Source organism: Choloepus didactylus, chromosome 6, assembly GCF_015220235.1.
Source record: "Choloepus didactylus isolate mChoDid1 chromosome 6, mChoDid1.pri, whole genome shotgun sequence".
NCBI classification, from domain to species: Eukaryota; Metazoa; Chordata; class Mammalia; order Pilosa; family Megalonychidae; genus Choloepus; species Choloepus didactylus.
In genome coordinates, this window is record NC_051312.1 from 102,683,017 (window position 1) to 102,711,002 (window position 27,986).

Below are 27,986 nucleotides of genomic sequence, written 5' to 3' on the forward strand. Positions count from 1 at the left end.
AAAAAAAATAGCCCATTATTAAGAAAAGATCGGAGACCCCTAATTAAGGTCATGCATATTTATGTCTAAGTGTAAATTCATATCAAATTATTAGTGTAAAGAAACATGAGAATTTATACAAAAGATGATCACTGGGAATTGTTATAAGTATTAGGGTAGCTGATTTAAAAATAAACAAATTTCTTTAGAAACAGAATATCAAAAAAACTATAGACTTGCTGTTAAAAATTGAAGAACTATGTCACCCAATTAGAAATATAATTTCTATAAAATGCAGATTTATTCAGATAAAAATTGTTTATTTCAACATACATTTATTGAGTGACGCGTTTTCTAGGTTCTTAGAATATATAATTGAACAATATGAAATTCCTGAATGTTTTAGTAATTAGAAAAAGTGGACATCAGAGTACACATACACGTACTTACACGTGTACATATATGTAAAATATTAATTTATGTGATTTAGGCAAGCCTATTTCTGAAACCAGTGCAAGAAAGATTTTTAATTATCACAAATGACAGACAGAAGGTGTTGTGAAAAAGGCTAAATGATGGTAGATTTTAGCAATGTGCAGAGTTTAGACAATTATGAAGTTTAGTCAACACATTCCCCAAGACCACACACATTTCCTATGCCAAGTACAAGTTTGGGGGTTTCTTAAAACTCTCACATTTGATAATTCTCTAGAAGGACTCATGGAACTGACTTAAAATTACTATACTCATGGTTACAGTTTATTACTGTAATGTAATCAGCCAATGGAAGAAGTGCATAGGGGAAAGTCCAGGAGGGTTTCTAATGCACACTTTCCATTGTCCTCTTATGGTGGACTCAGGGCATGTTGTTCTCCTGGCATCAAGATGTGATAATATGCAAGGCGTATTGTCAACCAGGAAAGTGTACCTGAACTTTAGCACCCAGAATTTTTTTTCATGCAGTTTTATTGAGATATATTCACGCACCATACAAACCATCTGAAGTATACAAGTGGTTCACATTATCATCACATAGTTGTGCATACATCGCCATGAATAATTTTAGAACATTTTCATTACTCCAGAAAATAAATAAAGAGAAAAAAGAAAACCCAAATCCTCCCATACCCATTATCTCCCACTATTATTGACCCATATAATATTGGTGTGGTACATTTGTTACTGTTGATGAAAGAATATTAAAATATTACTGTTAACTATAGCACAAAATTTGCAATAGGTACATTTTCCCCATATACCTCTGTTACAGCAGCATAATTTAGCCCAATGTTCTCAAATTTTAGCATGCATTGAAATCATTTGAATACTGTTCTAAAACACCGATTGTTGAGCTTCTGAATTCAGTAGGCCTGGGGTTGGACACAAGAAATTTTCTTTATAGCAAGTTCCCATCTGTGCCAGTTTGAATGTATTATTTCCCCCATTATATTAGACTGTAATTCTTTGAGTATTTCCATGGAGATGCAATCCACCCAACTGTGGATGTTGACTCTGATTAGATAATTTCCATGGAGGTGTGGCTCTGCGCATTCAATGTGAGCCTTGATTAGTTTACTAGAGCACTATATAAGCTCAGACAGAAGGAGTGAGCTTGCTACAACCAAGAGGGACACTTTGAAGAATGCACGGGAGCTGAGAGAGGAGCTGCAGCTTACAGAGACATTTTGGAGATGGCCTTTGAAAGCAGACTTTTGCTCCAGAGAAGCTAAGAGAGGACAATACCCCAAGAGCAACTAAGAGTGACATTTCTGAGTAGCTGCAGCCTAGAGAGGAACTTCCTGGGAGAAAGCCATTTTGAAACCAGAACTCTGGAACAGATGCTAGCCACATGCCTTCCCAGCTAACAGAGGTGTTCTGGACACCATTGGCCATCCTCCAGTAAAGGTACCCAATTGTTGACGCCTTATCTTGTACACTTTATGGCCTTCAGACCCAACTTTGTAACCAAATGAAACCCCTTTATAAAAGCTGATCCATTTCTGGTGTTTTGCCAAAAAGCAGCATTAGCAAACCGGAACACCATCTAATGTTGATGCTGCTGATTCAGGGATCACACTTTGAAAACCACTGACTTAGCCTTTCCTGACTGATACAGCCTGTTAATTTATATTGTTGGAGACCTTAATTACTCAGAAAATGTTGTAACATCAAAATAATAATGAATCTTTTTCACCCTCATTATTAATAAGTAAACTTTCTAAACTACTTCTTTGATTTCTGCGACATGGGCACGAAACAAGCCACAAAAAACTATAAATTTAACAGAGTGGAATAGATAACTACAGAAATTACTGTCATATTAACCAGAGGCAAATAAAAGTCACAAACAATATACAAAGAACAAAGAGGGTTAGAGAAGGAAACAGTCACATCTAATTGTGGGTAAAATTGCTTGGTAGGAATTGTCATAAAAATAAGGGGATGGTTAAGAGGACATTGCATATGGAAGATCCAGGATGACCAAAATGAGAGAGGTTAGAAAGTGTGAAATATGTCCAAAAGTAACTAGTGATACAGTTTGCTGCTGGAAGATGGACAAGGGAGATGTGATCTTATGAATGTTTGTCAAAAGTCCAATTTCTGAACTTGGTATATAATGTGCAACATACTGGGGCTTCCATTCAGTACTGTGTTTTGTATTCATGTCTGCTGTTGAGGTGCTTCTGGAATTTCCATTGCTAAAGGTGGCAAAATAATACCAAGGGAAGGCTATGTGAGATTGTTCAGGAAATTCTGGAGAGTATGATGTGAAAAAAAAGAAGTCAGCATGGAGCCTTGACCAAAGTACACTCACTGGTCAATCCTGTTTAGATGGTAGTATGTATGGAAGTAAGGAAATGGAAATTGATTCCTTTAAAACTATCCTTGTGCTCTTATGTCCCTTGTAAAGTCTTTGCCTAATACCATTTGGAAGATCATTGTTCTCTCCCTTCATTTGTGGTTTCTCTCCTACAGCCCAGGATCCCTTTACTTTTCTGTAGTATTTCTTCTCCACAGTATGATTTTGGCAGGCATAGAGTTAACTGATTGATTGATTTAAAATGACTTTCCTGCTCTGTAAGGATGTCTGCAAACCAAACTATTTTTGGGCAGGTCACTTAACCTCTTTGGGCCTTGGTTTTTTAATCTATAAAATGTAATTCTGTCAGGTTACTTCAATTACACTACTCCATTTTTCTAATAGCACTCTACAAGCCAGCAAGATTCCAGTAAGTGTTGACTCTCTCAATCTCTGTTATGTAACCAAGAAGTTAGGATTTAAGGACTGATTATGATTACTGAATCATTATATAGATATTCCTTTTTACTTTCTGGTATATTCGAGTAGACAGAGGGAAATACCTGAAATCTGAACTGTAATCCAGATGTCCTGAGCTCTGATAATGATTGTATAGCTTCTACCTTGTGCCCTTGTGATTGTAAAAACCTGTGACTAACCTTCACTTGTACACATTTATCCAGTTTTTTGACTTTAAAGTCTTGTGATCACTAAAGACAGCCTCTAATTTAGTTTGTTAATGAAGGATATTGGGTCAGCCCAGAACTAACCCTCCAAGTCCAAAGTTACCTTGACAACCAAAGCTGAATCTAACCAAAGTGGGCCTGCCTAACATGTGCAGTAGCTTAGACTTTAACCTACAAGTCACCTATACCTCATTATAATACTAAAAGTCACGCCCATCATCATATTAAGGGTGCCATTTTCTTACATATGTTTTGTGACTTAGCATGTAATCAATCTGCGCATGCACAATAATTAAATCACCTCTAATTACATCATCTGGTGCCATTGTGTTCATTATCCTAGAACTTGCCCATCTTTTGATACTATAAAACTATCAAAATTACTGCAGTTTGGGGAGACAGATTTTGGGCCCATAGGCCATCTGCTCTCCTGCTTTACACCGAGCAGTAAAGCTCTCTGTCTCTGAAATCCCAGTGTCTCAGGAATTGGTCATTTGAGCGCATCAGGCAAAGAATCCACCATTTTGGTCTGGTAATAATTATACATACCTCAAATTAAGTTTGTAATATTTGAGAGGAAGTAAGCTGGAAATGAATATTTTTTTTTTAGGGCCACAGGATACACTTACTATACTCCTCAATCAGAAAATAGTATATTCCAGAAGCTTCCAAAATGTTTGTTTTTGGCTCCATTGCCCAGAAATGGATATTTTATTTATTTTAGATTTGAACTTTTGGTGTTAAATAAGTTTAAATTTATGTAAAAGTATAGCCTAATTTATAGTTTTAAATAGTTGCTCATTTTTAGTATGAAAATAAATTGCCATATTATTTTAATGACATAGATACCAACATGCATTTGAAAATAAATTAATGTTGATTTGAAGATTCTATTTAATTGAAAACATTTGTTTTTATTTTTCATGCAACCTTTATATGAGGACAAAAAAAATGAAAAGATGTGCCACTCTTGAGGCTTTTAAAAAATAGTTTGGTATAGTCCTGTGGTTATAGTTTTGTGTAATGTAAATAATTTTTGTCTTTAGCAATGCCATGATTGTAAGAAAATTGCAAATTTTAGAAATTTATACAAAATATAATTTTCATTTATTTGGTTGTTGCCCATAGTTAATTTGTCAAATTTAATCCCATGCCAGTTCCTTGGGGACTGCCAACAGGCTCTATAATTTAAGTCCAATGAGACCACAATCTGTTCCTTTTACAAGTATTTTAAAGTTTGACCAGTATTGCTGTTACCAGTTTATTTTGAGAGGGAAATTTGTCCTTATTAACATTTCTTTTAGTAACAGTCTGAAGGTGATTTTTCAGTTTCTTAGCAATTGAAGGCAGCTTGGTGCAAGACTTTCCTTAGTTTGAATTTTAAAGCAAAAACAGTTCCAGCTTCTCCAAGTTTAGGGGAAATCTGATTCTACTGGAGTTGTTACTATAATTTGAAGTCCAAATGTTTCCAATTTATATTTAGAACACAACAGAATAAAGTTCACAATAATCATCTAGGGGCTTACAATCACACTTGATTACCCGTAACTACTGCCTGCTTCAGCAACTTTCCTTGGATTCTTGAGGACAAAGGCAAACATAAGTGTTCTTTCTGTATGAAATAAATGTACCTTAAAATTTATATTAGAATCAAATAATATTTTTAATGCACTAGGAAAATTCACTATTTAGAAGACTCCTACTGAAAATTATTTTAAAGATATAGAGTGTTCGTAAAACAAGCAAAATAATCTTTCCCAAATTTCTTAATTTGTTGATATTCTAACTTCAGACTTCTGTATACAAGGTTTCTTAATATAGGAACACATGAGTTGTCGTGTTTTCTCAGATCAAGTGCCAGTAGACTCTCCTAGTCTCTATTATTATTCAAACAATAGAAAATTTAAGAGAAAACCTGTTGTGTTTGTATGTAACCAATGTAATATATTTTAGCCATATACCGTAAGTTCTAAGTAGTAATTTGCAATAATTTATTTAACCTATTGGGATAGTCATTTGTGATTAGGATACAGAAGATTTTTAGAAGCAACTCTGAAATTAATTCCATTTCAGTCTTTTCTTGGTATTCTGATAAACAGTTGTCAATCAAAATCCTGCTGATCCAGGTCTCAAGTATTATAATATTATAATTTAGTACGAAGATGAGCTCAAAAATGAGTTAGGAAAATTAATTATAAGCTATGGTTTATTCTTTTATTTAGGTTTTTAAAAATAAAATAAGAAAAATTTAACTTAAAATGAAACTAAATAAAATTGTATGACTTTTCTTTAGAATGAAGAAAACTTTGTCTCAAAAATTAGCTGCATTTAAATAGACATTCTGGTTTCCTTCAAATTAAACTTTTCAATTCTATTCACCCCAAATATACTTGTGGTTTTAGTAATTAGGCAATTAAAAATTTTGAAGATTCAGTGATCATGTTTAACTATTACTTATAATTAAATTCATGTCATTATTTTTATGCCTCCAATATAAATGGTAACAGTTGAACTTTAAGCATTTTGTTTTAAATTATTTTGATTGCATAAAATAATATGACTTTAATTTGGTACTGCTTTTTATCTTACTTTCTGAAAAGAGTGACTTAGATGACTGTGATCCAACCAGTATAGAAGAGAATGTAATATTTTAAGAATTATTAATAGGCATTACTGTTTTAAATGCCATTAGTCATGATTTTTTTGCCAGTTTTTTGAGCATCTTTAATTGTGCTTGTACATAAGCTGCTTTTCTTAAAGCAAATAATTTAAGGAGATAGGCAATGTAAAATGCTGGATTAATGAAATTTGAATCTGAACTCTTAAAGTATAAGTAGTTAAGTTCCCCAAAGCACCATTGATCCAGGAAATAAATTGTATATCAGGACTTTTAGTCAAGATTATTTTCATTTATTTGACAGACATACACATAGCTTTGCAGAAGTTTTTGTTTTTATGGTAAGAGATGGCATATAATTTATCTTTGCATTCATAATATGAATACAATAATTTAACAATTATTTGAGTTTCCTTGTAACTAATTCAGTAAGTAAAAATAGGACAAAAGAACTCTGAAATATCCCAATTGATACTTAATAAATGTTTCTTTTTACTGTCATCATAGCCACCTTATTAGTTATCCTTGTTCAGGGGTAATAGTTCCAGAAAATTCCAGTCTAAACCTTTTATTTTAGTTAGTAGTTTTATGACTTCTCGCAAAGCATTTACAGCACTATTGATTAGTAAAGTTGACTACTTCGAGTTTGACATTGCCATTGTGTCTGGGAAATATAGAGATGTGTAACTCCTGAAGTTTAATCTGTACCAAAATGTTAAAGAACTGAGTATTTCAATTAAACAGATTACACAAGTAATATCTAAATGTGTTTGTTTAAAAAAAAATTCAAAATATTATAGCAGGAAAGAGAGTAAAAAGTCATATTCTTCCTTTGTGCCTCTTAACCATTTCACTTCCATCTGTACAGATAGGTCATTAGTAACAGTTTGGGATGTATCCCTTTAGATTGTTTCCTGTAAAATTCCATCTGGATGTAATAAACATATTTTATCATTAATGATATTAATATTTTAGTATTGATGCTAGTAAGTAATCATCTTGGTAGCAACTAGCAATTCAAGACAAATTCAGGATTTTAACTTGTTTTTGTTGTTTTAATTCTTGGTATTAATTGAGATCTTTTTTTTTTTTTTAACCTGTGAATGGTTTAGAATAATTCATTTTATATTGCCAAAATGGTTTCTAATAGTAACATTAGCATTATATAAAATGGTGAAATTTCAGAATTCAAGGCCATTTAATCAGCTAATAATGGAGGTCATTCTTTGCTCAAGGTTGGTAGGGAAGTTATGACTGGTATCCTTGTTCACATCAAGATTCTTTTCATGGCACTATGCACTTCCTCTGAAGAAATGTTTCAAAGGAGATCGATAAAGTGCATCTTTTACATCCATTATATTTACCAGTGAATAAAAATGAATAGACAATAATTTTAGAAATCAAAATAGTTTGTTCTAATTGTAGGGAAAGGAACATCACCCATCATTAAAAGTCTATTTTAAAAGATATTTTATTTGGAAGAACTTAATGCATTTTAAAATTAGCAACATTCTAATTCCCTATAAATGTGTTTTTAAAGGAAAACATGCAGTAATATGTTTGACATTTAAGTCATAATAATGAGAGCTACAAATTCTTTCCAAAACAGTTTACTAGTGACATCTGCTGGTACCAAGTTGTACTAAAGATAAAAGTGTCTCATGGAAGTAATTTTATGGAAATTAAACATGAGAGAAATATATTTTGTGGGAAGAATTTTCTTTTAGTATCATTTACACTTCTAATTGAAAGGTTTTTTTTTCTTTGTGAGTTTTTTTCCCCTTTGCCATTGATCAAGACCATTATTCTAATAACAGTAACATTTTGCTTACTTATACTTTCCTGTACATAATGAGCAATTTCATTCATTTACCCTCCTGAGTCTCTATAATTAGTTGTGTATCAGCTGGGCTGTTTTATATAATGCTGCAGATTCTTTTTTTCTTTTTATCTCTCCTGCCTTTGTTTTATACCACACATTATGTTAGCATAAAATCCTGCAAATGAAGGCATTCAAGAATTATGGATTGCATCGTGCTAGTTATTTTGTCCTTTGCATAGAATAAATTTACTAGAAAATTTCAGGTATACACGAGTTAAATGCATTCTCTTTACGCATACTTGGAAATAAAAATAGGGCCTTATATTAGAGGAAGATTCTATTTAGAGAAGAAAAAGATTTTTTTCTCCTAGAGGAGAGATTTTCTGCATTATAAGTTCTGGAGGAAGTATAAATTATGCTCAGTCCTTGGATATCTTCTCTATCCACATTTTATTTCCTAGTTGATATCATATAGTCCTATGGATTTAAGAACAACATATAAATGAATCATACCTCTCACTGGAACCCCAGAACTGTATAGCCAACTGCTTACTTCCTTAACGTTTTCATTTAATTAGCTAACCTGCATCTGAAGTTAACATTGCCAAAACCAAACTTTTGATTTCTCCTTGAACCTGTTCCTCCCATAGGCATCCTCACTTTAATAAATGGCCATTCTGTCCTTCCATTTGCTCAAACCAAAAATACTATGATAATTTCTAAATTCCTACTTTCCCTTGTACCCCACATTCAGTATAAAAAATTGCCATCTCCATGCTACCATGATGATTCTAGTCAAGCCACTTTAATCTCTCCCCTCCTATTTGCCTCTTTCCTTCCAACCTGCCTTCCCGTAGTCTATTCTCTACCCAGCCGCCAAAGAGATTCTTTAAAAAACTTTAAGACAGGTCTTGTCATTTCTCTGCTGAGAACCTTCCACAATCCTTACCATCTCTACAAGGCACTATGTGAATTGTAGACCACTTCCTCCCTCCATTCTGATTTCCTACCACTACTTCCCTCCCCTTTTCTGCTCCAGCTACAGTAATCTCCTTGCTGTTCTTCTTACATGCCATGCAGACTCCTCATCAGGGGTTTTGTACTTGCTATTCCTTCAAACTGAAATATTCTCCCCCTACTTCATTAAGATTTCTGATCGAATTACCAAATGTTACCTTCTCAGAAGGCCCTTCCTGACCAAACTATGTAAATTAATAAGGCCCCACTTCATTGTTTCTCCCCTTATCCTGCCGTTTTGTGCCATAGCAATTATCATGATACAACATACTCTTTTATTGTCTCTCCCTCAACTAAAATGTCAGTATATGAGAGCAGAGATTCTGTGTTGTCTACTGTTACATCTTTAGAACCTAAACCAGTGCCTTACACATAGCAGACACTCAGTTGATATTTGTTGAATAAATCTGTGAACTTTATTAATACATATATGGAGAAAGTAATTTGATTTACATTGTAATAACTGAATCCAAAGAATAGTGAGGCACTTTCTAATGGTATCTACTTTGTTTAAATCTTAACATTGATACTTTGTTTAAATCTACTTTCTACATTTGACACAGATTACAATAGTGTTCCATAGGCTAATGCTTAGACAATACTCTTGGTGTCAAAATGCAAGGCCGTATTACTATTTTAAAGATTCTTTTTTGGGGGAATAATTACTTTTTTGTTCTTTTGACATAGAGCTCTGACCCTCAATTATATTACAGACCTTATACACATGAATGGAAAGAAGAATAGCCCCTTTTGAATCCCTGCTAAGACTTTATCAATATGAAGTGCTTCCCACAGGGTTCTGCTGAATTAATCAAACTTTCATCATAATGAAATTGCAAATTCATTTGTATTTGCCCCATTTATATTTGAAAGCTACTTTTTGATGTTTCGGTCTGCATTTAAATTTGTTGTTTAAGGTCACAAATACACAATCCTGACTGGACCAACTTGTCAGAATCTTTTATCTATTCAGCATTGCACAAAGATAAATGGCTATCTTTAACAATAACATTCCAAAGCCAAAATTTGTTCCCAGTTGTATATAATTTTTTAATCACTCTCTTGCTTTTTGTTTTCCAGTCAGTAGATCTGTTATCTACTCCCTTACTACATCACCTATCTAAAAATTACCCAGAGTTTTAAATTACTGAGAAATACTTTTTTCAGATGGAAAAAGATAAGATTAAAAATTTTAATGCTATAATTTCCCCATGCATATTTTTAACTTAAAATATACATTCTTTTGCCTTTACCCCATTCTTGGTGGGACAGATAATTATGTAATATGTTAACCAAATTCTGTGGTTAAGTTTATCCCTGTTAGCATGACCACAAAACAAATCATGTTGCTTAATTGAAATGAGTTATTAAATCTTTTAAATGTCTTTGTGCCCATGGATTAAATTCTTTTTGAGATTCTATATTGCCTTCAGTAAAAATGTATGCATTTTAAATTGGTAAAATAGATTTATTATAATTTTGTACATTTCCTTTGCAAACTTTCATACAAAAGACATACAGAAAGAATTGCCCAATTAGATTTGAGACTGTACTTTTTATTCAAGACTAACCAGTGTCTAGTATTAACATACATTAGAGCATCATTGTATCACTAATCTTTATAGATTTCTTCAAGGGATTTTGATACTAAATACTCAATGGCCCTTTATATAAGGTGATCTTAGTTATAAATCAGGTAAAGACACTGAGCAGCAGGATAATGCATGACCAGGATAATAATGTCCCCATCTAATAATCTTGTTTAATATTTCTGGAAGATCTGAGACTCTTTTCTTCTTAATTACCGTATAATTTGAGTTTTACCTGCATAAAGGGAGTACATTGTTTCAGGAGGATGTATGAGAAAACATGACTTTTGAGTCAAACACACTTTATTATTATTTGAATTTTGACTGCTATTTACGATGTAGTATCTGGGAAATGACTACTTTTTTTTGAGTCTCTGAAGCAGCTATGAAATAGCAACACCTTTTCATGAAGTTATGATGTAATTAAATGAGACAAAACATACAAAATGCCCAAAACAATGCCAAACAATAGTAAGCACTCAGTAAATATTGTTTGGAATTTTCTCTCTCTGCTCTGGGCACCCTCTACCCCCTCCCATTCCCTCTCTCTTGCCCTATTCCCCATGCTATGTTGTGTGTTCTGACTGAGCTTAATCAGAAGTTAAAACCATTGAACTGAACTTGAAGTCTTTCTGTGCCTGTCAATTCTACATTGCTCTGCATTCACTGAATTAAGAAGTAGGGAGAAGTCAGGACCTTGAATTGACCTATATATAATACCCAGCAGGTCTATGTGGCCTTTTCCTTCACAGCAAATTGCTCCCCCAGGGATTGGGGAGAATGAAGAATGCTCCACTCCCAATCTTCATTTTAAGTCCCCATGGAACCCTTAGAAGATTTACTTAAGTCTCTCTTCAACCTACAGTTTTGAGAGTTGAGCCCTAAGTTATGTTAATATGACACAGGAAAGCATTATCATTTTAATCATTTTGTGCAAGTGGGCCTGCTTCATTGCTTATTGCTTGTTTGACCATTTGTAATCCTTGGATCATTGTCCCCAAAGAGTTTCACTTTTTAAACAATAATCATTTTCAGAAAAAATTGACAATTTATTATACTACTTTGTAAAAAGTTCCAAAACATGCTATTTTATGAATTGTAAATTTTTGTTTTAGGTGCAAAGATGGTTTGAAAGGATTTATATTCTCTGCACTTAGGTGAGTAACATATTTTATTTACCTTTATGTTGAGAATGAATTTGTGAGTTACCTTTTGTACAAAGTAATCTCATTGTATGTAATGACAGTATTTCTTTATCCAATTTTTAAGCTGAAAGTAATTTTAGAAATTACAAAAGTGTTTCCAAACCTTAGCAGATAATTCATTAAAAGAGAACTTGATCACATTTCTTATTCTGAAAATCAGTTAGTTATCAGTTGTTTATTGAGGCCTGTGTATGCCTTATATTGTGAGGTGTTAGGAAAGAAATATAAGAACTCTCTCTTCAAGGAGCTTGGAAGGACAAAGCTACACATGAACAATTATCGAAAAATCAAGTATTTAACTCTGTGGTATGAGATTATGGGCTTCTTTAGAACAGTACCCATGAATTTTCAAACAAAATCAATTGTTAGCTCCACAAGTCTTTTGGTTTTAGCACAGTAATTGTCACATGGTAAATACTGTAGAAATGTTGATTAGTATTAGTATTGTATTTTATAGTTCATCAAGCATTTTCACATGGATGAGAAAATAAAATTTTCACAATTATGCAAGATGGGTATTTTTATGTTCATGTGACATGAGGAAGAAACCAAGGTGTAGAATGTTTGACTACTTTAACATCACACAAGTGACTGTCTCTAAACCCATTGTTCTTCAGTTTATGTCATAAATGTTGCCTATTTTTATTTTCCAAAGGACATGTAGTAGATGCTTAGTGAAGATTGGAAGTGTGGTATTTACTGTAAGTTTAGGAAGAATAATTAAGGTGAGCTTCAATACTAGAAGTTTTTGTATGATTATCTCATAAGTATCTTGAGTATCAAATAAGTTAATTATGGAAAGTATAAGAGTATTCTATATAGCAAGAAGGAAATACTTGAAGCTGTTGAACTGCAATCCAGTAGCCTGATTCTTGAAGATGATTGTATAACTAAACAGCTTATACAGTATGAACATGTGATTGTGAAAACCTTGTGGCTCACACTCCCTTTATCCAGTGTATGGACAGATGAGTAGAAAAATGGGGACAAAAAGTAAATGAATAATAGGGTGAGATGGGGAGTAAGGAATGTTTTGGGAGTTCTTTTTTACTTTCAGTTTTATTTTAATTTTTATTCTTTTATTTATTTTTTGGAGTAATGAAAATGTTCAAAAATTGATTGTGGCAATGAATGCACAACAAGTCTTTTAGGTGTATACCTAGAAGTAGGATTACTAGATCATAAGGTAATTCTATATTTAACTTTATAAGGCACCACCAAACTGTTTTCCATAGTGGGCACACCATTTTACATTCCCACCAACAATATCTAAGGATTTCTATTCCTCCACATCTTTGTCAGCTCTTGTTATTTTCTGTTGTTGTTGTTGTTTTTAAATTATTATAGCCATTCTAGTGGGTGTAAAGAGTTAACTCATTGCAGTTTTGATATGCTTTTCCCTGATGTCTAATGACGTTGAGCATCTTTTTTTTTATTCATTTTATTGAGATATATTCACATACCATGCAGTCATACAAAACAAAGCATACATTCAGTTGTTTATACTACCATTATACAGTTGTGCATTCATCACCAAAATTAATTTTTGACATTTTTATTACACACACAAAAATAATAATAAAAATTAAAGTGAAAAAGAGCAATTAAGGTAAAAAAGAACACTCAGTGCCTTTTTTGTTTTGTTTTGTTTTGTTTTTTTCCTTTCCCCATTTTTCTACTCATCCATCCATAAACTAGACAAAGGGCACTCCATATGGCTTTCCCAATCACATTGTCACCCCTCATAAGCTACATTTTTATGCAATTGGATGTTGAGCATCTTTTCATGTACTTGTTGACGAAATGTATATCTTCTTTGGAGAAATGTCCACTGAAGTCTTTTGCCCATTTATAATTGGGTTGTTTATCTTTTTGTTGTTGAATTGTAGGAGTTCTTTATAGATTCTGGTGGTTTCCAAATACTTTCTCCCATTCTATAAGTTGTGTTTTCACTTTCTTGTTAATGTTCTTTGATACACAAAAGATTTTGATAAAGAAAAATTTATCTATTTTTTATTTTGTTGCTCATGCTTTTGGTGTAAAGTCTGAGAATCCATTGCTTAATTCAAGGTCCTGAACATGTTTTCTTCTAGGAGTTTTATGATTTTAGAGCTTATATTTAGGTATTTGATCCATTTTGAGCTAATTTTTGTATATGGTATGAGGTAGGGGTCCACTTTTATTATTTTGCATATTTTTTTTTGCAACAGTTTTCCCATCACTGTTTGTTGAGGAGACTGTTCTTTCCCCATTGCATGGACTTGGCACCCTTGTCAAAAATCAATTAGTCCTAGAGGTGAGGGTTTATTTCTGAGCCCTCAATCTATTCCATTGGGCTATATGTCTGTCCTTGTGCCAGTACCACAGTTTTGATTACTGTAGCTGTGTAATAGGTTTTGAAATTGGGAAATGTGAATTCTCCAACTTTGTTCTTTTTCAAGATGTTTTTGGCTATTCATTGCCCCTTATTCTTACATATGTCTTTGTGTATGTGTGTGTGTGCTGGTTAAGAGGGCACAAATTTTTATTTAAATTTTGTTGGTATTATCAAATATAGAAACAGAAAAATAAAGAGAATGATTTATTAAACACCTGGCTACTAACAATGTGGTATATTAATTGCTGATATTTTCTCATTGTAACCTTTTTTTCCAGTGTTATCTTATTTTATTTTTAAAATTCAATTTTATTGAGATACATTCACATACCACACAGTCATCCACAGTGTACAATCAGCTGTTCACAGTACTGTTATATAGTTGTGCACTCATCACCACAATCAATTTTTGAACGTTTTCATTACCACACACAAAAAAGAATAAGAATAAAAGTTAAAGTCAAAAAGAACACCCAAAACATCCCATATCTCCCATGCCTGCCTATTATTCATTTACTTTTTGTCCCCATTTTTCTACTCATCTGTCCATACACTGTATAAATGGAGTGGGAGCCAGGAAGTTTTCACATCACACGGTCACACAGTGTAAGCTATATAGTTATATAATCGTCTTCAAGAATAGAGGCTACTGTGTTGCAGTTCAGCAGTTTCAGTTATTTCCTTCTAGCTATTCCAATACACTAAAAACTATAAAGAGATATCTGTATAATGCATAAGAATAAACTCCAGAATGACCTGTTGACTATTTGAGATCTCTGGGCCACTGAAACTTTTTGTTTCATTTCTCTTCCCCCTTTTGGTCCAAGAGGCTTTCTCAATCCCATGATACCAAAGCCAAGCTCATCCCTGCGAGTCATCTCCCACATTGCCAGGGAGATTTACACCCCTGAGAGTCATGTGAGTTTACCTGCAGAGTTGGCTTAGAGAGAGGGCAGTGAGTTTACATGCAGAGTGAGCTTAGAGAGAGAGGCTGCATCTGGGCAACAAAAGAGATTCTCTGGGGGTGACTCGTAGGCACAATTTTTTTTTTTTTTAATCATCATTTTTTTGAGATATATTCACATACCACGCAGCCATACAAAACAAATCGTACTTTCTTTTGTTTACAGTACCATTACATAGTTGTACATTCATCACCTAAATCAATCCCTGACACCTTCATTAGCACACACACAAAAATAACAAGAATAATAATTAGAGTGAAAAAGAGCAATTGAAGTAAAAAAGAACACTGGGTACCTTTGTCTGTTTGTTTCCTTCCCCTATTTTTCTACTCATCCATCCATAAACTAGACAAAGTGGAGTGTGGTCCTTATGGCTTTCCCAATCCCATTGTCACCCCTCATAAGCTACATTTTTATATAACTGTCTTCGAGATTCATGGGTTCTGGGTTGTAGTTTGATAGTTTCAGGTATCACCACCAGCTACCCCAATTCTTTAGAACCTAAAAAGGGTTGTCTAAAGTGTGCGTAAGAGTGCCCACCAGAGTGACCTCTCAGCTTGTTTTGGAATCTCTCTGCCACTGAAGCTTATTTCATTTCCTTTCACATCCCCCTTTTGGTCAAGAAGATGTTCTCCGTCCCATGATGCCGGGTCTACATTCCTCCCCAGGAGTCATATTCTACGTTGCCAGGGAGATTCACTCCCCTGGGTGTCTGATCCCACGTAGGGGGGAGGGCAGTGATTTCACCTTTCAAGTTGGCTTATCCAGAGAGAGAGGGCCACATCTGAGCAACAAAGAGGCATTCAGGAGGAGACTCTTAGGCACAAATATAGGGAGGCCTAGCCTCTCCTTTGCAGCAACCGTCTTCCCAAGGGCAAAACCTATGGTAGAGGGCTCAACCCATCAAACCACCAGTCCCCCATGTCTGCGGTCATGCCAGCAACCATGGAGGTGGGTTAGGCGAACACCCCTGCACTCTCCACAGGCTCCTCAAGGGGGCACCACATCTTTTCTTTTTTTTTTCCCTTGTTTTTCTTTCTTTCTTTTTTTTTTTTTAACTTTCCCTTCTTTTTTAAATCAACTGTATGAAAAAAAAAGTTAAAAAGAAAACAAACACACAATAAAAGAACATTTCAAAGAGACCATAACAAGGGAGTAAGAAAAAGACAACTAACCTAAGATAACTGCTTAACTTCCAACATGTTCCTACTTTACCCCAAGAAAGTTACCTAATATAGCAACATTTCTGTGAACTTGTTCCTACTATATCCATCAGAATTTAACAGACCATAGTCATTTCTGGGCATCCCCAGAACATTAAATAGCTGATCTGTTCTTCTTGGATTATTGTTCCCCCTTCCTTAATTGCTCTCTACTGCTAGTTCCCCTACATTCTACATTATAAACCATTTGTTTTACATTATTCAAAGTTCACATTAGTGGTAGCATATAATATTTCTCTTTTTGTGCCTGGCTTATTTCGCTCAGCATTATGTCTTCAATGTTCATCCATGTTGTCATATGTTTCACGAGATCGTTCCTTCTTACTGCCGCGTAGTATTCCATCGTGTGTATATACCACATTTTATTTATCCACTCATCTGTTGAAGGACATTTGGGTTGTTTCCATCTCTTGGCAATTGTGAATAATGCTGCTATGAACATTGGCGTGCAGATATCTGTTCGTGTCACTGCTTTCCGATCTTCCGGGTATATACCGAGAAGTGCAATCGCTGGATCGAATGGTAGCTCTATATCTAGTTTTCTAAGGAACTGCCAAACTGACTTCCAGAGTGGCTGAACCATTATACAGTCCCACCAACAATGAATAAGAGTTCCAATTTCTCCACATCCCCTCCAGCATTTGTAGTTTCCTGTTTGTTTAATGGCAGCCATTCTAACCGGTGTTAGATGGTATCTCATTGTGGTTTTAATTTGCATCTCTCTAATAGCTAGTGAAGCTGAACATTTTTTCATGTGTTTCTTGGCCATTTGTATTTCCTCTTCAGAGAACTGTCTTTTCATATCTTTTGCCCATTTTATAATTGGGCTGTCTGTACTATTGTCATTGAGTTGTAGGATTTCTTTGTATATGCAAGATATCAGTCTTTTGTCAGATACATGGTTTCCAAAAATTTTTTCCCATTGAGTTGGCTGCCTCTTTACCTTTTTGAGAAATTCCTTTGAGGTGCAGAAACTTCTAAGCTTGAGGAGTTCCCATTTATCTATTTTCTCTTTTGTTGCTTGTGCTTTGGGTGTAAAGTCTAGGAAGTGGCCACCTAATACAAGGTCTTGAAGATGTTTTCCTACATTATCTTCTAGGAGTTTTATGGTACTTTCTTTTATATTGAGATCTTTGGTCCATTTTGAGTTAATTTTTGTGTAGGGGGTGAGGTAGGGGTCCTCTTTCATTCCTTTGGATATGGATATCCAACTCTCCCAGCCCCATTTGTTGAAAAGACCATTATGACTCAGTTCAGTGACTTTGGGGGCCTTATCAAAGATCAGTCGGCCATAGATCTGAGGGTCTATCTCTGAATTCTCAATTCGATTCCATTGATCTATATGTCTATCTTTGTGCCAGTACCATGCTGTTTTGGCAACTGTGGCTTTATAATAAGCTTCAAAGTCAGGGAGTATAAGTCCTCCCACTTCGTTTTTCTGTTTTAGAGTGTCTTTAGCAATTCGAGGCATCTTCCCTTTCCAAATAAATTTGATAACTAGCTTTTCCAAGTCTGCAAAGTAGGTTGTTGGAATTTTGATTGGGATTGCATTGAATCTGTAGATGAGTTTGGGTAGAATTGACATCTTAATGACATTTAGCCTTTCTATCCATGAACATGGAATATTTTTCCATCTTTTAAGGTCCCCTTCTATTTCTTTTAGTAGAGTTATGTAGTTTTCTTTGTATAGGTCTTTTACATCTTTGGTTAAGTTGATTCCTAGGTACTTGATTTTTTTAGTTGCTATTGAAAATGGTATCTTTTTCTTGAGTGTCTCTTCAGTTTGTTCATTTCTAGCATATAGAAACATTACTGACTTATGTGCATTAATCTTGTATCCCGCTACTTTGCTAAATTTGTTTATTAGCTCTAGTAGCTGTATCGTTGATTTCTCAGGGTTTTCTAGATATAAGATCATATCATCTGCAAACAATGGCAGTTTTACTTCTTCTTTTCCAATTTGGATGCCTTTTATTTCTTTGTCTTGCCGGATTGCCCTGGCTAGCACTTCCAGCACAATGTTGAATAACAGTGGTGACAGCGGGCATCCTTGTCTTGTTCCTGATCTTAGAGGGAAGGCTTTCAGTCTCTCACCATTGAGTACTATGCTGGCTGTGGGTTTTTCATATATGCTCTTTATCATGTTGAGGAAGTTTCCTTCAATTCCTACCTTTTGAAGTGTTTTTATCAAAAAGGGATGTTGGATTTTGTCAAATGCTTTTTCAGCATCTATTGAGATGATCAATTGATTTTTCCCTTTTGAGTTTTTAATGTGTTGTAATACATTGATTGTTTTTCTTATGTTGAACCATCCTTGCATGCCTGGAATGAACCCCACTTGGTCATGGTGTATGATTTTTTTAATGTGTCTTTGGATTTGATTTGCAAGTATTTTGTTGAGGATTTTTGCATCTATATTCATTAGGGAGATTGGCCGGTAGTTTTCCTTTTTTGTAGCATCTTTGCCTGGTTTTGGTATTAGATTGATGTTAGCTTCATAAAATGAGTTAGGTAGTGTTCCCTTTTCTTCAATGTTTTGAAAGAGTTTGAGTAAGATTGGTGTCAGTTCTTTCTGGAAAGTTTGGTAGAATTCCCCTGTGAAGCCATCTGGCCCCGGGCATTTATTTGTGGGAAGCTTTTTGATGACTGATTGGATCTCTTTGCTTGTGATGGGTTGGTTGAGGTCTTCTATTTCTTCTCTGGTCAGTCTAGGTTGTTCATATGTTTCCAGGAAATTGTCCATTTCTTCTACATTGTCCAGTTTGTTGCCATACAGTTGTTCATAATATCCTCTTATAATTTTTTTAATTTCTTCAGGATCTGCAGTTATGTCACCTTTTTCATTCATTATTTTGTTTATATGGGTCTTCTCTCTTTTTGATTTTGTCAGTCTAGCTAGGGGCTTGTCAATCTTGTTGATCTTCTCAAAGAACCAACTTTTGGTGATATTTATCCTCTCTATTGTTTTTTTGTTCTCTATGTCATTTATTTCTGCTTTAATCCTTGTTATTTCTTTTCTTCTACTTGGTTTAGGATTGCTTTGCTGTTCATTTTCTGTCTTCTTCAGTTGATCCATTAGTTCTTTGATTTTGGCTCTTTCTTCCTTTTTAATATATGCGTTTAGTGCTATAAATTTCCCCCTTAGCCTTGCTTTTGCTGCATCCCATAGGTTTTGGTATGTTGTGTTCTCATTTTCATTCGTCTCTATATATTTAGCAATTTCTCTTGCTATTTCTTCTTTCACCCACTGATTGTTTAGGAGTGTGTTGTTTAACCTCCAGGTATTTGTGAATTTTCTAAGTCTCTGATGGTTATTGACTTCTAATTGTATTCCATTGTTGTCAGAGAATGTGCTTTGAATAATTTCAATCTTTTTAAATTTATTGAGGCTTGTTTTATGTCCCAGTATATGATCTATTCTGGAGAAAGTTCCGTGAGCACTAGAAAAGTATGTGTATCCTGGTGATTTGGGATGTAATGTCCTGTATATGTCTGTTAGATCTAATTCATTTATCAGATTGTTTAGGTTTTCAATTTCCTTATTGGTCTTCTGTCTGGTTGATCTATCTATAGGAGAAAGTGATGTGTTGAAGTCTCCCACAATTATTGTGGAAACTTCAATTGCTTCCTTTAGTTTTGCCAGTGTTTCTGTCATGTATTTTGTGGCGCCTTGATTGGGTGCATAGACATTTACGATTGTTATTTCTTCTTGCTGAATTGCCCCTTTTATTAGTATGTAGTGGCCTTCTTTGTCTCTCAAAACATCCCTGCATTTGAAGTCTATTTTATCTGAGATTAATATTGCTACACCTGCTTTCTTTTGGCTGTAGCTTGCATGAAATATTTTTTTCCATCCTTTCACTTTCAGTTTCTTTGTGTCCTCGTAGGCACAATTTTAAGTAGGCTCAGCTTCTCCTTTGCAGTAACAAACTTGATAAGGGCAAGCCCCAAGATCAAGGTCTCGGCCCTCTGAATTTGTAGCCCCTAGTGCTTGTGAGAATATCATTAATTCCCCAGGTGGAGAAATTTAATATTTCCACATTTTCCCCCCAGTCCCTTATTAAAGGGGCTTTGCAAATACATTTTTATTCTCTGCCCAAGTTACTCTGGGATGTATTGGGGTTCACTCTAATCTGTATAAACCAGATTTCAGTCCCTGTTCAACGTTCCGTGTAATTATGTTGTTTGAGTAAACTGACCATACAAGTTAAATTATTTAGTGTGTTACAAGGAATACAGATTTTCCACCTAATAAACATCTCCTCCTTTGGTCTCATGCAGAAGTTGAAGCTTAAAAACACATCACTATCGTCCTTTACCCTTTAGTCTGATTTACCTTAGTCCTAACCAACTCCATGTTGTTCATGTCTCTAATTGAAGACTGATCTCTTTTTTCAGACTCCTTAACATTTGCTGTATGGGATAATGCTGGCATGCATAGCTGCCAGACTTTGGCTCTGAGTCTCAGGTGTCACATAGATACCCAAACTTCCAGGGACCGACCAGGTTCTACACAAAGAGCTCAGCATCTCAGGATTTAGAAATAACCGTTACAACTCAGGAACTGATGTAAATGCTGAAAGAGCTTGCAATCTAGGAACCTTCCCCTGATAATCTATGTTCTCAGACTCAATTCTCATAATTTGCACATTTTAGTTAGTCCGTATTAGCGAGACATTATGTTTTACTTTCCGTTTCCAGTTTATTTCTCTCAGCATACTGTCCTCAATGTCCATTCATCTCACAACTTCATTCCTTCTTGTAGCAGCTCAGTATTCCATTGTACGTGTTCACCGGAGTTCACCATTCCATTCATTAGCTGATGTATCCTTAGGCCACCTCCATCCACTGCAAATCGTGAATACTGACACCATAAACCCCACTATGCAAATATCCATTCCTGTCCCTGTTTTCAGTTCTTCCAAGTATATACCCAACAACAGGGTTGCAGGACCATATGGCAACCTCATTCTCAGTCTTGTGGAACCACCACTGTGCCAGTCTGAATGTACTATGTCCCCCCAAATGCCATTATCTTTGATGTAATCTTATGTGGGCAGACATATCAGTGTTAATTAGATTGTAATTCTTTGAGTGTTTCCATGGAGATGCGCCCCACCCAACTGTAGGTATTAACTCTGATTGGATAATTTCCATGGAGGTATTGGCCCGCCCATTCAGGGTGGGTCTGAATTAAATTACTGGAGCACTATATAAGATCAGACAGAAGGAGCAAGCTGTTACAGCCAAGAGGGACACTCTGAAGAAAGCACAGGAGCTGCAGATGAGAGACATTTTGAAGATGGCTGTTGAAAGCAGACTCTTGCTCTGGAGAAGCTAAGAGAGGAACAAATACCCTAAGTGCAATTAAGAGTGACCTTTTTGAGGAACTGCAGCCTAGAGAGGAACGTCTTGGTAGAAAGCCGTTTTGAAACCAGAACTTTGGAGCAGACGCCAGCCACGTGCTTTCCCAGCTAACAGAGATTTTCTGGACACCACTGGCCATTCTCCAGCGAAGGTACCCAATTGCTGATGTGTTACCTTGGATACTTTATGGCCTTAAGACTGTAACTATGTAACCAAATAAACCCCCTTTTATAAAAGCCAGTCCATCTTTGGTGTTTTGCATTCTGGCAGCATTAGCAAACCAGAACAACCACATAGCCCTCCAGATAGGCTGTGCCATTCTACTTCCCCCCAACATTGATTAGGTACATCCCTTTCTCCACATTTTCTCCAGCACTTGAATCCATCTGTTTATTTTTTAGATGCTTTTATTCATACAATTCATACAGCATAAATTCCATCCAAAGTAAGCAATCAGTGGTTCCCTGTGTAATCACATAGTTTTTTATACATTCACCACCACTATCCATATAAGGACATTTCCATTTCTTCCACAAAGAAAGGGGAAGAGGAAAAATAAATAAATAAATAAATAAAAAGAAAAAGAAAAAAATGACAACTAAAAAGCAACAAAAGAAAAATAAAATTAAAATACAATACAATAAAAAAGTCAGACAACGCCACCAACGCCAAGAATCTCATACCCCTTCTTTATATCCTCCTCTTACAGACGTTTAGCTTTGGTATATTGCTTTTGTTACAATTAATGGATGCATATTACAATGTTACTGTTAACTATAAACTCTAGTTTGCATTGATTGTATTTTTCCCCAATACCACTCCATTTTTAACACCTTACAAAGTTGACATTCATTTGTTCTCCTTCATATAAAAACATTCTTATATTTGTACCTTTAATCACAATCTTTGACCACTCTAGTTTTCACTAAGTTATACAATTCCAGTCTTTTCTTCTATATTTCTTTTGAGTGTCCTACATGCCCCTGAACTTCCTCTTTCAACCATACTCACAGTCATTTTTGTTCAGTATACTTAGAATATTATGCTACCATAACCCAATATTATGCTCCAAACCTCTCTCTCTTGTCTTTTCCTGTCTGCCTGTAGTGCTCCCTTTAGTATTGCCTGTAGATTAGGTATGTTGTTCACAAACACTTGCATTGTTTGTTTGTCTGAGAATATTTTAAACTCTCCCTCGTTTTTGAAGGACATTTTTGCCAGATATAGAATTCTTGATTGGCAGGTTTTCTCTTTCAGTATCTTAAATATATCATACCACTTCCTTCCTGCCTTCATGGTTTCTACTGAGAAATCCACACATAATCTTATTGAGCTTCCCATGTGTGTGATGGATCACTTTCCTCTTGCAGCTTTCAGAATTCTCTCTTTGTCTTTGATGATTGATAATCTAATTATAAAGTGTTTTGGCATGGGTCTATTCAGATCTATTCTGTTTGTCTTTCATAAGAGATGGGAAATTTTCTGTGATTATTTTCTCCATTATTACTTTTTGTTCTTTTTGGACACTCATGACATGTATGTCCGTGCACTTCATGTTTTCATTCCATTCCCTGAGGCACTGCTCATATTTTTCCATTCTTTTTCCTATGTTTTTTTGTGTGTAGGATCAGACGTCCTGTCCTCCTGTTGATGAATCCTTTCTTCTGCCTTTTCAAATCTGTTGTATGTCTCCATTGTGTTTTTCATCTCTTGTATTTTGCCTTTCATTCCCATAAGTTCTGCCAATTCAGACTTTCTTTATATTTCTTTATATTTCAAACTTACTTTGAATTTCAATTGTTTTTTCAAACTTTCTTTATATTTCTTTATAACTTCTTTATATTCTTCATCTCTTTTGTCATATCTTCCCTCAACTCATTGATTTTTTATTCGATTTAGCATCATTAGTTGTTTCAACTCCTGTATTTCATTTGAAGTGTAAGTTTTTTCCTTTGACTGGGCCATATCTTCCTTTTTCCTAATGTGACTTGTAACTTTTTGTTGTCTAGGCATCTGGTTCCTTGATTACCCCAGGCGGATTTTCCCAAACCATATGAGCCCAGGTCTCAGGAGGAGGCTGTATTCCATATCAGGTTTCCCTGAGGGTGAGATCTAGCAGATTGTGACACTTTCCTCTGAGGCCTCTAGACTCTGTGCTCTTCCTATCCTGCCCAACAGGTGGTACTTCTCAACCCCCAGCTCCCCACTGGTGTAAAGAGGTGTAGTCCCTTTAATTCTCAGTGGACTCTGTCCTGGCCAGGGGCCGAGGGTTTCAGAAGCCAAGTTCAAGTTGTTTCTAGTTCTGTTTTTTTTTCTCCCAGGCCTTGGGGTCTGAATTCACTTGAGCTGGGCTCTGCCCCACTTTTCTTAGGGAATAAACACCCTTTAGGGAGTTATCTTCTACACTTGAATTCCTCCTTTGTCTTTCTGTCTCTGTTAATTCCACTCTTGTCTGGGTCAGCCTGCTGACAATTGAAAATGCCTGAGGCTTTCTCTAATTAGCTACTTAGAATGAGAGAAAAAAAAGGGAAAAAGAGACAAAGCCCCTTTTTAGAGCCAGTCCCAGCCCCTCAGTTTCGCTAATTGACCAGTGTTGGTATCTAGTTATTTGTGCCCTTTTTATTGGGACACAGCCGTTTTCCAGTATTCTGAGCTCAGCCTCTGTTTTTAATTATTTATGTGTTTATTGTCCATCAGCCCTGTCTCCTCTCTGCTAGGAGGAACCTCAGATTCCTTTCCTGCTTGCTCTGGGTTTATCTGTGCTTGTAGCTTGTATTCAGTAGTCCACATTTGTTAATTAAAACCACAGTTGGAGCTTGGTTGAGTGACCTTACTTTGCTCCAGGTAACCTGCTTCTTTTTTCCATGGGGAATGTTTCATCTCAGCTTGCTGTACCAGTTAGGTAGGGGCGCCAGCGCTGCAGTTTGGGGAGCTTTACTTAAAGTTCTGTGCTTCAGTCTCAGCTGTTCCACCCATTCCAGGCTGATGTATGATTTATGTTCAATCACGGATGTCCCCCAACAAATGTTCCAGACTATATACTAGTTGTTCCTGGCTATTTATTAGTAACTGAACTCCACACCTCTCTATGCCTCCACCTTGCCCCGCCTCTCTCGCATATGACTTTGATGATTGGCTTCTCCATTTCTGCAAAGAAGGTTGTTCAGATTTTGATTAGGACTGTGTTGGATCTGTAAATCACTTTGGGTAGTATTAACATCTTGACAATATTTTCCACTAGCCAGATTTTATTTCATTTCAGATTCCCCACATTACAATTGATTATTTTTAAAGTTATAAAGTTGCTACCAAAAGAAAATGACTGAAGCCCAATATATTTACTATTGTTGAGTTTCATTGTTAAAAAAAGAAAACAATATGCATTAATATATGTAGTTCTTATGGGTTTCTAAAAAATAATATCTGACATAACTAAGTCTACCACTTTCTTGGCTGTACTGAATTTTATTGTAGACATATGCTATAATTATATGGCATATCACAAACATGACATTTAATGTTAATTACTAAAGCTAAGGGAAAGAAAAAATACTTTTTTTAGCCCCATTTAATTCAACTTCCTGGCAATATTAAACTTTGGCAAGGAACAGATATTCAGTTCCCAATACATTTGGAATAGTGAGATTTAGAGGAATGCAAACTTTTTTTTTTTTTTTTTTAAATGGCCTAAAGGCCTTTTGATACCTTTGGTACAAGGGAAGTTTTGTCTCATACAGATCATAATTACTCAATCATCAGAGCACATATTAGTCACTCTGAAGATAATCATTTTTTATTCATAAAGGACAAGTACTTACAAAGCACCTGTTTAATGTCTCCCAATCAAAATAGGTTAAAAGTTTTAGAATATTACATTTTGCTTTATTCCAGCACTCATTTTTCTAGTACTTTTCAATACATGCAAGTTAGTATGGGAACTACAAAGATGATAACATTCATTCAATATATATTTTGTATATATTTTACTTTGTCCCAGGTCTTGTGCTAAGCATTGAGAATACACAGGTGAATAAGTGAGATACAGTGTCTGTCCTCACAGAGTTTATGGTCAACTGGGGAAGACTTTTAACAAGTAAACAATTATAATTGTGCCAAATGTTGCAAAAGGAAAGTGTAAGTTACCTGTATTTTATGCAGGCCTAATTTAGTGCCTATTAAAGCCTCAGAGTTATCAGAGAATGGAAACTAAGTGCCATACAGTTCACAGATCTCTCTTTTTGGAGGGGGGAGGAGGGGTAGTGAGGGAAGGAGAGGGTAAGAAGAGAAAGCATTGAGACTGATTTTAAAAGACAGATGGGATTTTAGCAGAGACATAGGGAAGAATGATCTATAATGTATAGCAATAGCTCATGTGGTGTGTGCTCACTGTCCTAGGTACTATTCTCAGCCTGACATTTGTATTTAAATCAATAGGCCATATGCCAGTGAAGTTCCTGAGGATGAGAGTAACAAGTTCAGATCTGTACTTTGGGAAGCTTCTGCTGGATGTTCTGTGTAAATGATTTGGAAATTATCCATCTGTACAGTTAATAGTTCATTTACATTATGGGAGTTGATAGAAAATGTCAAGGATAGAACCATGAGAAAAGAGCCATTGCAGGAGTCAGAAGGTACACTAAGCCTAATTTATCATAATTTAAAGCATGGTTAGAAGTATATGTAGCTTTGGTGATTAAGAACTCAAGCTTTAGAATTAGATAGTTGTGGGTTCAAATCCTACCCTTGATAATTGCCAGTTATGGACAAGATGCTTTTTCTTGTTGACCTTTACAGGAAAATAACTACTTCACTTCATAGTGTTGTTGTGTTGATTAAGTGATTTAATATTTGTAAGGCTCCACATTATGCTTATCATGTAGTAAGTGCTCAGAAAATGCTAGCTATAACTATATTCATTTTATTTCATTTCAGATTCCCCACATTACAATTGATTATTCTTAAAGTTATAAAGTTGCTACCAAAAGAAAATGACTAAAGCCCAATATATTTGCTGTTGTCAAGTTTCAGCAAATGAATTAAATATTTACTTATAACAGTACTTGGGGTTCCTTGGGCTATGAGCGCACAGAGGAAGGATCACCAGCTCAGCCCAGCTTGGGTCAGGTAGAGCTTCTCCAAGGAAATAACCCTAAATCTCAGATGGTCAGTCCTGGAGAAAATAGCTACAGCATTATGAAAGATGTGAGAGATATTTCTGTAACTGTTCAGGCATAGTTTTATTCTTGTTACTTATAAAGAGCAGTAATATAGATCTTAAACTCTATATGTCTACCAACAATTAAAAAAATTCTTTTGGATTATCAGCTACCAAAGATGCACAGCTGCCATCTGGTGATTAACAAAATCCCATTGCACACCCTGTGTGATTTGATAAGCTAGATATGTTTACAAAGTTTGTCCGAATGAGCTGGATTGCAGTAGCTGATAGCAACAGCTTTTTCTTTCTCTTTTTCAAAGTATTTAGATTTTCATATTGTTTGTCTCAGGTGTCATGTTCCAGTATTTTAGTGTAGTATTATTGATACCCTGTTTTATTTATATTTTATATTTTTTGAAAGTTCAGGAAATGGAATTTCCTTAGGAAAGCTTTGTTTTTCTTTACAAGAGCAATGATTCTTATGGTAAAGATGCAGATAATAATAATGAAATTTGATAAAGTGATATCTAATGGTGGTAACATTTTCTTTGTGTTGACTTTGGGAAAATATAGCACTGTTTTAATGAGATGGAAATGGTGTCTGCTCTTTGGATGTTTGATTTTTTTTCAATGACAAATAACTAGATTAGAGTTAAATCAAGTTTAAGATTTTCTAATGAAATGATGTGAGGAAAAAAAAAGAAATGATATGAGGATACATGAAATCCTGACCATTTTCTGATTCCCATTCTTTAGTTCCCCTTTTTCTCTTTGTGCATGCAGATGATTTTTTACTGCACTGCAGCTGTTTTGTGACTCAAAGTGACACTAAATGTAAATTTAGAGTAAAAACTGAGAAAGTCATTCAATTGTAGGCAGAATTTAGGAAAAAAATGTGTTTTTGTGATTAGTAAACCCAAGTTAATAGGTCATCTGCTTCTTTTGAAAAACTTTAAGATGTGTAATACATTAAAAAATTGGTGATAGTGAAAGGGTGCTTCATAAAACTACTATGCTTTATTTTACTTGGTTAATTTGATTTTAAAATACCTACATTGTCAAACAAATGACTGTTAACATTTTCTGAGTATTTTGATTTTGAAAGTCTATGTATTTTTCTTTAAAGGATGATTCAATTTTATATAAATCATGAAAATATTATTTCAAATAAGATGCTTTTC

The 27,986-nt window shown here is 35.0% G+C and overlaps 1 protein-coding gene across 1 annotated transcript in view; it reads left to right on the forward strand.

Annotated features, from left to right (window-relative positions):
- Positions 1-27,986, forward strand: part of TMEM135 (transmembrane protein 135) — a 332,704-nt gene that overhangs the window by 281,350 nt on the left and 23,368 nt on the right. Inside the window, exon 7 of the mRNA XM_037841001.1 lies at positions 11,626-11,667. Coding sequence (XP_037696929.1) covers positions 11,626-11,667 — 42 coding nt within the window. The remainder of the gene's footprint in view (positions 1-11,625; positions 11,668-27,986) is intronic.